General features: G+C 39.2%; 1 protein-coding gene across 1 annotated transcript in view; it reads right to left on the reverse strand.

Annotated features, from left to right (window-relative positions):
* The window catches only part of PLEKHA1 (pleckstrin homology domain containing A1), a 36,430-nt gene that overhangs the window by 18,103 nt on the left and 6,111 nt on the right, over nt 1-12,216 (reverse strand). The window contains 2 exon segments of the mRNA XM_005890156.3: nt 2,310-2,407; nt 10,148-10,193. Of these exon segments, the coding sequence (XP_005890218.2) occupies nt 2,310-2,407; nt 10,148-10,193 (144 nt within the window).

Below are 12,216 nucleotides of genomic sequence, written 5' to 3' on the forward strand. Positions count from 1 at the left end.
AATCACCTCTATTCTGAAACCATATACTTCCAAAACCTAATTTTGAATTTCCAAAACTTTCAAGTTTATATATTACATTGTACTCAGCAGACTACTAAATTACACAGTTTACCAAATGTCACTTGGAGTGATTCCATAGAAAGGTAAACTACACATACATTAAAATGGAAACTTGAAATTTACAAAGAAATCTACATGTAAATTACAAGCAACTTCCATAGGGAAGTACACCAGGTTAAAGATTCTGCACTTAAATGCATATGGAATTTTAACACTGGTAAGATTTTTTTTTAAAGAACAGTGAAATAAAACATTTCTTATTAAAGCATGGGAAATTCTTTCATTGCTATCCTATGAGTTAATGTGTACCTATAGAAAACCAATTTTTACTAAGTGATACCAATTCTATACTCAATTTAACAGCTATAACCACTTCGTTGACAAGCACGGATTTCTATATCTTAAATTTATATTTTTAAACGTGAATTATAAAAACACATATACAACAGATTCATCTTTAAACTATAAAAGTTTCAACAGCTGCAAGACCACAAAAGCTATTTAAGAGTCCACATACTTTGACACATTACCCAATTCCTTATCAGTTTCTCTTGCATTTGAGTAAGCTTAAAGTGTCACTTGTATAAGACAGTTTCATACCATTAATAAATTAGATACAGCAATTCAAAAGACCTCCCAAATGGTAAAAAGTCTGAAACCATTCAATTCACTACTTTTTCTCTTAAAGCACTAAGAAACAATGCTGCTGCTCATTGCAAATTGTTAAAAAAAGAAAAATGGATTACTTCCATGAAATTACTACATATTGTCTTTGTAAAAAATTTCCCAAATAGGGAATATTTGCAAAGAGTCAAAAACAGTTAAAGCCTTTTAAGAAAATGCACTTCTGAATCAGTTGAAAAAAACTGCTTTCCTGAAACTGCACAAACCTAAAATAACTTCTGCTTCATGTACAGATCAGATGCAGTGCGTGGGTGTTTTCTGTCATGTGGTAACAAGCTGTTCTGGTGCAAGACCCAAAAAAATCGACCTAACTCTGAGAACAGCTTTAGTTATATTAACTCTTTATTGTGTTATGACATAAATATGGCTTACTCATTTAAATGGAAACGAACATATGCTGACTGTCAGGGCATATGTCTTTAAAGAGTAAGTCATATTGGGTCAGTAAATAACCTCATTTTAGTAAAAACACCCTTCCATTTACACAACCTCACCCAGGACCTCCTTCCCTATCCTTCCCATATGGGCCTGCTGTGTGTGCTTCTCCACCAGTGTGTAAGAGGGGAAAGGGAAGGAGAGGCTTCATCAGGGAACAGCTCCCGTCACTTGCTCAGCAGCAGTACTAAACTCTCCCAGAAATCTGTGTTCTGCTTTAGGGTCAGAGAAGAAGGATGGAGGCTCATTCTTTCAGGAAGCAGTGAGGCACTGAGCTTCAGAGTTAAGCTGCAGAGTCAAGCAGATGGTGTGGCTCACAGCTCCACAACTTAACAGCTATCAAACCTATACATGTCACTCGATCCTTCTAAGCCTCACTTTTTCAGGTACTTTCAGGTAAAACCTTCAGTGCAAGGCCTGGCACACTATAGACAAACAACACATATTAATGTTCATCAGAAAACCAAAAAGAGAAGCCTGAGTTGGAAGCAGGAAACTGCAGCACAAGAAAATGAGTGCCCAGGAACTGGAGGGGAAAAAACAGTGTGACAAAAAGTTTCAAGCCTGAGACAAACCCCCAAGGACCACGTGGGCAGGACCCCCTGGATATTACAGTTCTTCAGATCAGTCCCTACCCCTGAAGTTATTTCTAAGCCCTTCACTATCTTGTCCTGCTCCTATCTTCAACTCCTACCTACCTACGACCAGTCCCAGTTATGGCTTAAAAGGCAGACAGAATGCCATTTCTATTCCTTGGGTAGGTGGTAAGAAGTCTTTTAATCTTCCCTGCAGGGAGAGGGGGGGAAACATATCTGAAAGGCAGAACCCTACCTGCATTTTCCCTTAGAAACTTTAGTGTAAACAGCAGTTAGAATCTACAGTAATCAGACCTTTATTAGGTATACAATGGGTTAAAAAGGCATCAATGGGCCGATTTTTAAGGGCTAATAGTTACCATGTATTAAAATAAGAAAAAGCATTCATATTATAACCTGTCTTTTAAACAAACTTTGAGGAACTCTGGGATAAACTGTTGGTAAGCTAAGGACACTCAGTAGGTATATTGCACAATCTGTAAAGATCACATGAAGATAATACATTTTTTTCACACAAAAAATACATATACTTACTGTAATTTTAATAGCTTTGTTCAACACATTCACCCATTCTACTAGGTCCTGCTGATCATTGGCTTGTAGGAAATATTTCCTCATCCCTGCATTCATAACTGTTGAGAGAAAAAACAAACTACAACAGGTGAAATTGTGTACTTATTACCTAAACTTATGTCTGCGACAGCTGAAAAACCTTGCCAGCTTCAGTACTGTGACTCTTGAATTTGACAGAATGTTAGACCATATATGATATTGCTTTCATCACTCAATAACATAGAGTATTATCAGTAAGACTCTAATTTTAATGGTCACGTTTCTCACTATATGTAAAAATATCACCATATAGTTAGCCAATCCTCTAATGACGGACATTTCGGCTATTTCTGATTTTTTAAACTATGTAAAATATCCCAATGAAACATCATGTACGTACACTTCTCCACACTTTGGCTAGCATTTCTATAGGACAGATTTCTTACCATAGGCTTCAATAATAAGAAAATTCACATTTAACATTTTTACAGATATTAGTAAACTGTCTTCCCCAAAGGTTGAATCCAACCAATACTGTATCCAAAGGCCTAAATTATCTAATATTCCTCACTAGCACCTCTTTTGTTTTCAGCCCTGAGACGCTGTGACATTATTTCCTAGACTTCCTTGCCAGCCTGGGCATGTCCTGCTAATGGGTGGTACTGGTGGGAGATGAGAGGTAGGAGGAAAGTGGGGGAGGGGATGGCTCTTGCTGACGCCCCTCCAGTAGCAACAACACACAACCAGCCATGGCTCCAAGCTCTTCTGCTGCTCCCTACACCAGCCTTGAAGTCCCCTCAGGAAGTCCTAGGTTCTGATAATATCACCTCTTCCCTTTCTTCTCTCCAGCCTGGTGATGGAAGCTGCTTCATATAGTTTTTAATCACTGGGTTACTTCAGCATTCCTTTCGTGCGCCTTCAGCCTCTCAACATCTGGTCAACCGATTCCCTGTAACAAATCCCTTGGGTTTGAAACACTAAGTGTGGTGTGTTTTCCTGACTCTCTGTCCACCTAATTGGTAAAAACTTATAGCCTGTCTAAATTTGAATCTTTGATTACTGAGACAAATTAGTTTTCTATGTTTACTGGTTGTCTACACTTGTTTTGTAAGCTCTGTTTATTTTCTTTACCCATATTTCTCCTGAGTCGTTCATTTATTTTTTCTTGATTTATAAAAGCTTTATTTATAAGAACTTTTCTCCTTGGAAGAAAAGCTATGACCAACCTAAACAGCCTATTAAAAAGCAGAGACATTACTTTGCCAACAAAGGTCCATCTAGTCAAAGCTATGTTTTTTCCAGTAGTCATGTATGGATGTGAGACTTGGACTATAAAGAAAGCTGAGCACCCAAGAATTGATGCTTTTGAACTGTGATGTTGGAGAAGACTCTGGAGAGTCCCTTGGACTGCAAGGAGATCCAACCAGTCCATCCTAAAGTCCGTCCTGAATATTCATTGGAAGGAATGATGCTGAAGCTGAAACTCCAATACTTTGGTCACCTGATGTGAAGAACTGACTCATTGGAAAAGACCCTGATGCTAGGAAAGATTGAAGATGGGAGGAGGAGGGGACAACAGAGGATGAGATGGTTGGATGGCATCAGCAACTCAATGGACATGAGTTTGAGTAAGCTCCGTGAGTTGGTGATGAACAGGGAGGCCTGGCATGCTGCAGTCCATGGAGTCACAAAGAGTCGGACACAACTGAGCAACCGAATTGAACTGAAGACCTTTTATGTTAACCCTTTCAGTTTTATTTCAAGTACTTTCCTGTCTGTCATTAGTCTTTGTCACTTAGTTCATGGTATTTTGATGAATCAGAAATAGCCTATCAATCTTTTTCTTTTCTTTAAAGACTCTAGCTTTCACATGGTACTTAGAAAATCTCCCTGACTCAAGATTATAAAAATAAACCTTTATTTTTCTAGCACTTATTCATTTTATGTTTATAATCTTAATACATTTAGGACTTTTTATACAGTTTCATTTACATATACCCATTTAGTGACTACTACTTCTATAAAGCAAAGCATTCCTGCATATAGTGGTCAACAAACTACTATAGTCCATGTTCAAATTAAAGCTTATGAATTATATATTACATGATTTATTAAAAAAAAAACCATTATTCTAAGAGCTAAAGCATCTGAACAACTACGGTGCTGTAATTTTTTGTTTTTAATATACTTTTTTTAATGACTTCTATAAGTCTCCAACAAAATTTTAAATAGCATACTAACACTCAGCTGAACGTGACTAAGGCAAGGGGGGAAAACGCTTACTTCTCAAACTCACTAGATTATGAAACTAAGACTGAGAACAAGATACTAAACCAGAGCTTCCTTGAATTGATTCGAGTCTTATCTTGTGAAGGGCTATAAAACAATTAGTCTGGACCTAAAGAAGTTTAACACACTATAAATCTGTTCTTTTATATCCTACTAGTGACTGGAGAAATTATAAATGCCATAAATATAAATTAAGTGAGTAACTCACTAGGCTATTACATATGTCAATATATAGTTTTTGTTTTTAATTTCCAACACTCAGTAAAGCATCCTTTATAAGCTTTTCCAACTTAGGCTGAAGCTGCGCTCCCCTCATAATGGCTTTTTCGCCCCTCAATATTATTCTGGGCATCTGCCTAGAATATCTGAAGAGTTTAAAATTTTAAGCACTTGGTAATACACTATACCTGCTATAAAGGAAGTGCTTAATACATGTATTTTTTGAATAAGTAACATTTATAGAAAGGTATCTTTTCAGGGAAAGAAGAGAGGTAAATATACCTCTAAAAAGACTCTTAAAACAATTTGCAGTCTAAATAAAAAATCATGTGCTTTAAGAATTATTTTCATGGCAGGAAGAGGCATAGTGATTTGATAGGAGGGAAAATCTGAGCCTGGCGCTAACCAAACCTAACGAGCTCATGCACCTACTAGCAATCCCATCTTATACTATCTATTTAGTCTCTGACTCGTTTTCCTCGTCTATGAAATGGAGCATAACGCATCCCTCCTTTGAGAGTGGAGGCAATGTGTGTAAAGCAGCCAGCACAGGGCCTGGGAGAGAACAGAAGCGCCCTGTCACCGTCTTCATCACCTTCATGATAGTCAGTATCAGCTGGAGATTTCCAAGTAAGGAAGCACTGTGCAAAATGTTGGAGCAAATTACAAAAAAATTTACTAGCAGTGATGGGAACAGGCAAAGAAAGGAAAAAAACTTTTAATAATAATGATAAACTGTATGAAACCTGTTAAGTTTCCACACTTTTAAAGCAAAGGTTTCATTGTGCATAATGAATGTAGAGCAGAAGCTTGAGCACTTACTAGCTTTTCACTTAAGTACTTTACTTACTTCATATCAAATCTTTACCATCAGAGTGAATGTACCAAATGGATAAAACCTGAAGCACAAACATTAGCTTGATTCCAAATAAAAATCATCTCACAACCAAGAATTAACTGCTCTGGTTCAAATACGGTAATGGATCAAATAGTTATGAGACATTTTATCATATTTCTTTGCCAATTTTCCTCTGTTTTCTCTATTCCCTCTTTCCTTTCTCTGTCCGTTCTTTCTCTATTAGTCACACATCAGTTTTCTGAAGGGAGCCTCTAATTTAATTTTATTTCTCTTCTACTACCTGCTTCATTTTTAGCTTTCTTTGCCTTGTTCTTCTGAGTTTTTTCATAGTCTCATGTTCTTTTTCCTATTTGACAGTTTTTTCTTCTCAAATGTCATGTAATTCTGGGCTAGCCATTCATACTTAAAAACAAGATACCAAAAAACTCCTTGGAAGTTCTCTTGAATATTATGTAGGGATTCTGATTGGTGGGCATCACTGTACAGCAAGCCCCTCTGGTAGAAATGCCAGCTGTCAGTACCTATGGCTGTCTTCTCTGGGCTGTTCAGATTCTTGCCCCATTTCCACCTGGCTGCTGATGCTCTGGGCCTGGACACAGGAAAGAGTTGCATTTGGTGTGCTGACTTTTATTTAATCCTCCCGTTTTCCGTTTCATGCCTCATTCCCCCCTCTTCTCCGGGACTACTGTCCGCAGGCACATAGCCTGACTGATGCTATTTCGGGAGATACTACACATGCCATTCCTTGCTGGGATGGGGGAAGGGTGGCCGCCTGCCTGAGCCAGCTGGAGGTAGGGACCAGAGGTTGTTTCTACAGAGACATGCAAACAAAGTCCCTGTGCTGGGTCCCTCCTCTCTGATGCTTCCCTAGACAGGATCCAGCACCTAGTCTGTCCGGAGCTGGCACGGGGGCAGGATGTGGAAATGACTAGCTTTTCAGGGGCCTCTTCTACTCTGCTAAGTTATTTCCTCCTCCTCCATCCACTTCCCACCTTTTTACACTGTGAATTACAGAAATCTGCTCGTTTCAGGGAATATGGTTTGAATGTTTCTTGTTCTCACTGTTTGGGGGCAATTTGAGAAGAAAAGGGGGAGGAATAGTCATTGGAAGGACTGATGCTGAATACTGAAGCTCCAATACTTTGGCCACCTGATGCAAAGAGTTGACTCATTGGAAAGGACCCTGATGCTGGGAAAGACTGAAGGCAGGAGGAGAAGGAAGCAGCAGAGAATGAGATGGTTAGAGAGCACCACCAACTCAATGGACATGAATCTGAGCAACTCTGGGGAACAGTGAAGGACAGGGGAGCCTGGCATGCTGCAGTCCATGGGGTAGCCGAGAGTTGGACACGACTTAGCAACTGAATAAGAACAAAAAGTGAGAAAGTCTTTATGCTGCCCTTTTTATGGAAGCTGTCGGTCCATTTTAGAAGTCAGCGCCTCTTTCTGAAGGTAAACATGTTATGAATCCTTCCTTCCTCTAATGGGGCCTTCCAGGTGGTGCAGTGTTAAAAGAACCTGCCTGCCAATGCAGGAGACCAAGAGACGGGGGAGGGTCAGGAAGGTCCCCTAGAGAGGGAAATGGCAACCCACTCCAGTATTCTTGCCTGGAAAATCCCATGGACAGAGGACTCTGGCAGGCTACAGTCTGTGGGGTTGCAAAGACTTGGACACAACTGACCAACACTCCCTTTAACAGAAGACTAATAAACTACTGGCAGAGCAATAGATGACTAATCTTAATCTCTGATTTCAACGAAAATCCCTCATTCTAAATACCGAGATAACTTAATGTCAGATCTTTCCCTGTATACTTACTGCTAGCCCTTCAAACTGTATGTTTGAGATTTTACATTAATGAATTTCAAGAGTGTGTGCATGATATACTCTAAAATACAACGTTCTCTGTCACGTGACTTACCCCCAGGAGCCTTTCACTCAACAAGGTTCTGAGGCGTTTTCCAATTTAGCAACCAAAAATTATAAATTTGTAAAAAACACATGACTTTTTATAGCTTCTTAGTGGTGATAAAAGCATTACAGAGGATCCTCATACTATATCCTGCTTGTATCACACTTTCTTACTGGACATATACAATGCTATCCCTACCATACTGCCTACAGAAGAAACCTGCCCTTCCCAAGCAAAAAAAAACATATTTAACAAATATCTTCTACTTTAATGTAAAACAGTCTCTTCTGAGGTCAGCTGGAAACTTCTACTAATTTTTGTCCCTTTCCTCACTAATGTCCACTAACACACTGAGGGCATACAGATTCTCCCAGTTTTAACTATACCCACTACAATAACAGATTCTAACATTCTCTATTCTTGATCTTCAAGCTCCATCCCGTCCCTAATTATTGTCACCAGAGTATTTCCATTTGGATGTTTCTCCACCATTCAAACTCCATACTAAATATTTCACCCCATATTAAATATTTCAACTTATCAAATCAGGTCTCCTAGATCCTCGATTTCTTTCCTTGAAGCAAACCTATTTGCTATCTCTGTCTTCCCTTCGGTTCCCACAGGTCCAGTCACCAAGTCCTTGTGCTTTTCCTTCTAATGTTCTTCACTCCTCCTCTTTTCCTCAATTGCCATTATCCTAATTCAGGCTCATGTTAGGAACAGTAGTTTAAAAACCACTTAACCCATCTCCTTGCATCAAACTCTCCTATCAACACAACAAAACTTCCTTCACCTTCTATCTTCTCTCTGCTGCTGCTGCTAAGTCGCTTCAGTAGTGTCCAACTCTGTGCGACCCCATAGACGGCAGCCCACCAGGCTCCCCCGTCCCTGGAATTCTCCAGGCAAGAACACTGGAGTGGGTTGCCATTTCCTTCTCCAATGCATGAAAGTGAAAAGTAAAAGGGAAGTCACTCAGTTGTGTCCGACTCCTAGTGACCCCATGGACTGCAGCCTACCAGGCTCCTCTGTCCATGGGATTTGCTAGGCAAGAGTACTGGAGTGGGTGCCATTGCCTTCTCCAATCATCTCTCTAGATGTTCTCTAATCTCTTACCTCTCATTTTCCAAAACACATCAAGAAAAAAATCACCTGTGAACATATTACACCCTAACTCCTGCCTTTTCACTTTTCAGTCTCTCACCACTCTCTCTAGCTTCATTCAGTGTTCAGATCCCCCCATACACCACGTTCTTCTCCCCTGTACCCCTCTGTCCAGGGGTCCTCCCACCTTTTATCCCTAGTGTGATAAAGGATGATCACACTAGCCTCATGTAGTATGGCTCCCTTGACTCCCAAGATCCCCAAAAAAGGATCTGAAGCTCTTCTTCTGTGACTCTACTAAATAGATTGCCACCCCTTTATCTACCGCCTGTGATAAATGCAATGATAATTCCCTGGCCCTGTACCTGATTTTGGGCTCCAAAATCACTGCAGATGATGACTGCAGCCATGAAATGAAAAGATGCTTGCTCCTTGGAAGAAAAGTTATGACCAACCTCGACAGCATGTTAAAAAGCAGAGACATTACTTTGCCAACAAAGGTCCATCTAGTCAAAGTTATGGTTTTTCCAGGAGTCATGTATGGATGTGAGAGTCAGACTATAAAGAAAGCTGAGCGCTGAAGAATTGATGCTTTAGAACTGTGGTGTTGGAGAAGACTCTTGAGAGTCCCTTGGACTGCACGGAGATCCAACCAGACCATCCTTAAGGACTGATGGTGAAGCTGAAACTCCAATACTTTGACCACCTGATGTGAAGAACTGACTCAGTGGAAAAGACCCTGATGCTGGGAAAGACTGAAGGTGGCAGGAAAAGGGGATGACAGAGGATAAGATGGTTGGATGGCATCACCATTGAATTAATGGACATGAGTTTGAGTAAACTCCAGGAGTTGGTGATGGACAGGGAGGCCTGGTATGCTGCAGTCCACGGGGTCACAAAGAGTTGAACACGACTGAGTGACTGAACTGAACTGTACCCGTCTGTGAGATTGCAGCCTGGGAGACTGTTAAGGGCAACAACTGCTTCTTATTACTCTCACAGCCCCCAGTGCCAAGCAAAGCGCATATATACTAGACCTTCATTAAATGTTTACTGAGCACTTAATCAAATACCCTTAACTACCTTGCTCCCAAGCTGTGAACTTCTCATTTCCCATAAGCTGTAAACTAAATCCTTTCCATTATTTAAGCACTGAACATCAAATGATAATAAAATTAATCTTGCTGGATGTGATCACTGTAATCACTGATAATGATTACACATGGGCAGAGTGGGAGGAGGTTGTGACTGGGATGGGACACAGGAAGAGGCTTCAGGGGTGGCTTCACCAGACTGTAGTTTCAAGGCAATCTGCCTTAGAATAATTCATTAACCCGCAGGACTAAGTCGTGGGCCTTCTGTGACTGTTTTCTCTTGCAATATGATGTAATTATATTAGTCTAACTTAAAATTACTAATATATAAAATACAGCTACTCACCAAAACAGAACTCAGCCTTTGGCCTTAGTTTAGTTGCATCGCTAACCTAACAAGAGAGAGAAATGAATCACTCACTTCTTCATATGCTGTTATAATCAACCTTAAACACTGTGAACTTCCACATGTACAATTTCCCAGTACTCACACACATTTAGCAACACAGATCTAAAGTTAAACTTTAAGGCAAATGAAAAAGAACTATAAATTAAATTTAGAACATGGGTCCCAAATGTAAGATACACAAAAACAAATGATACTTCCATGCTCTCTTTTAACAAAATTGTTTTTTCTTCAAAAGAAGTATGAAGAAACTGAAAATAAACCAGTAAGTTTTATGTCACACATATAAACATTTTTGGTTTCATGTAATTTTCAAAATACCCTCAAGGAATACTCCAAAGAAACCATGAATTCTTCCCAAATTGCATATTTCTAAATTAACTGCATGAGGAAATGGTGGTGGGTAAGGGCCAGATTGTATATTTAATAAAGGCCAAAAATCCAGAAGACACTCATCTGCAATGAGGAAACCAATGGCACTGGATCCTCACTTGTACATTAGAATACCCTAGGATAAGGGACCCCTTTTACTACATGCAGCACGTGGTTCCATCTGGAAAGTGAACAACTAGCTGCCCCTGGTTGCTGCTAGCCTTTATAAAGCAGCTCACATGGAAGCCCATCCAGGGCTGTTTGCCACCATCCAGGGCTGTTTGCCACGCTGCTGCCCAGTGTCTAAGGGCCCAGTGCCCTTAGAATTGTAGCATCTGTTCTGTACCTTCAGAAGGAATTCTAAGTTTAGGTTTCCTGACTGATCCCAACTACAAATTCAGAGCACTGAATCACAATGAAATTTGTTCCAGGGATAAATTCTGAGGGAGAAGTGGCAAGTCTAAAGTAGAGTACAAGGGTACAATTCAAACTTCAGTACGCTATGGGGCAGAGGTGAAACTTCACCACATAGAGAAGCTTATATTCAAAAAAGGAAGCAATGGAAGAGGGGAAAGCAGTGGCCAGTCAGTCTGCCTGTTTTACTGAATTAATATCTTAATCCTTAAAAAACCTCCCGTTTTTAAAAAGACCAGGCAATAGCAATTGAAAAGACACAGGCACACAGGCAATTTCTACCTCAACTGCCTATTCCAATAAAATAGGCCTTTCCACATCACTTCACTAAGAGTCAAAAATCCCTGGCAGCACGTTTACACTGCAGTATATGTATACTGCAGGCAATCAAGTAAACTGATGAGGGGGTGGGGTGTTGGGGGGCATCTACAGTTTATTCCACAATGGAATCCTACACTTCCTAACAAAAGTTATAGAATGTAAGTTGCAAGCCACCCTGAAGTATTACTAAATGTCTTAAATTTATAGGAACACTTGAGGTATACTTAAAATTTGTCTTCTGCAAATTTACATAATAACGATTTTAAAGTAAAATGGTTCCCTTTAAATATGTAATTTTTGTTGTCCAAGGACTATTTTATTTTTTGGTCAATGAGAATGAATAGCTCTATTATAATACTGAATACAAAGCTTTTTATTTATCAAAAATATCTTTTTCTTTTAAACAGAGGCATTCTTGTAAATTGGTCCTCTGATGAAGACCTTTGCTAACAAATCCCAATATATGCATAATAGTATGTATATGCATATTATTTAATCATACTGTGTTGCTACTTTCATACCTCAAGTCATCACTAAGCTTATTACTTTCTGTAAAACAAAGCTATTAATAGTTCCTCAGCATCTCTCTATCTCAGTTCCCAAAACAGTAATAAAAGATAATAAGAGGGGGAAAACTACCTAATACAAATCTAAATTCTTGAAAAGAAAAATAGTATTGCAAAAATTTCTGAGAAGTCAACAAACATGAAAAGAAATCAGTAGAGACAAAGTCAAATGAGGGAAAAATCATCTTTCATCATGAAGATAGTTCGTATTCTCCTCAAAGTAAGATGTAAAGAAACAAAAAGTCAAAGGTAATGAGATTAAAAATTAGTTTAAATAAACACAGATTTAGAAAAATCTTAACCAGATTTCCCAAAGACAGAACCTAACTATTAACA

Source organism: Bos mutus, chromosome 26 (assembly GCF_027580195.1).
Source record: "Bos mutus isolate GX-2022 chromosome 26, NWIPB_WYAK_1.1, whole genome shotgun sequence".
NCBI lineage: Eukaryota > Metazoa > Chordata > Mammalia > Artiodactyla > Bovidae > Bos > Bos mutus.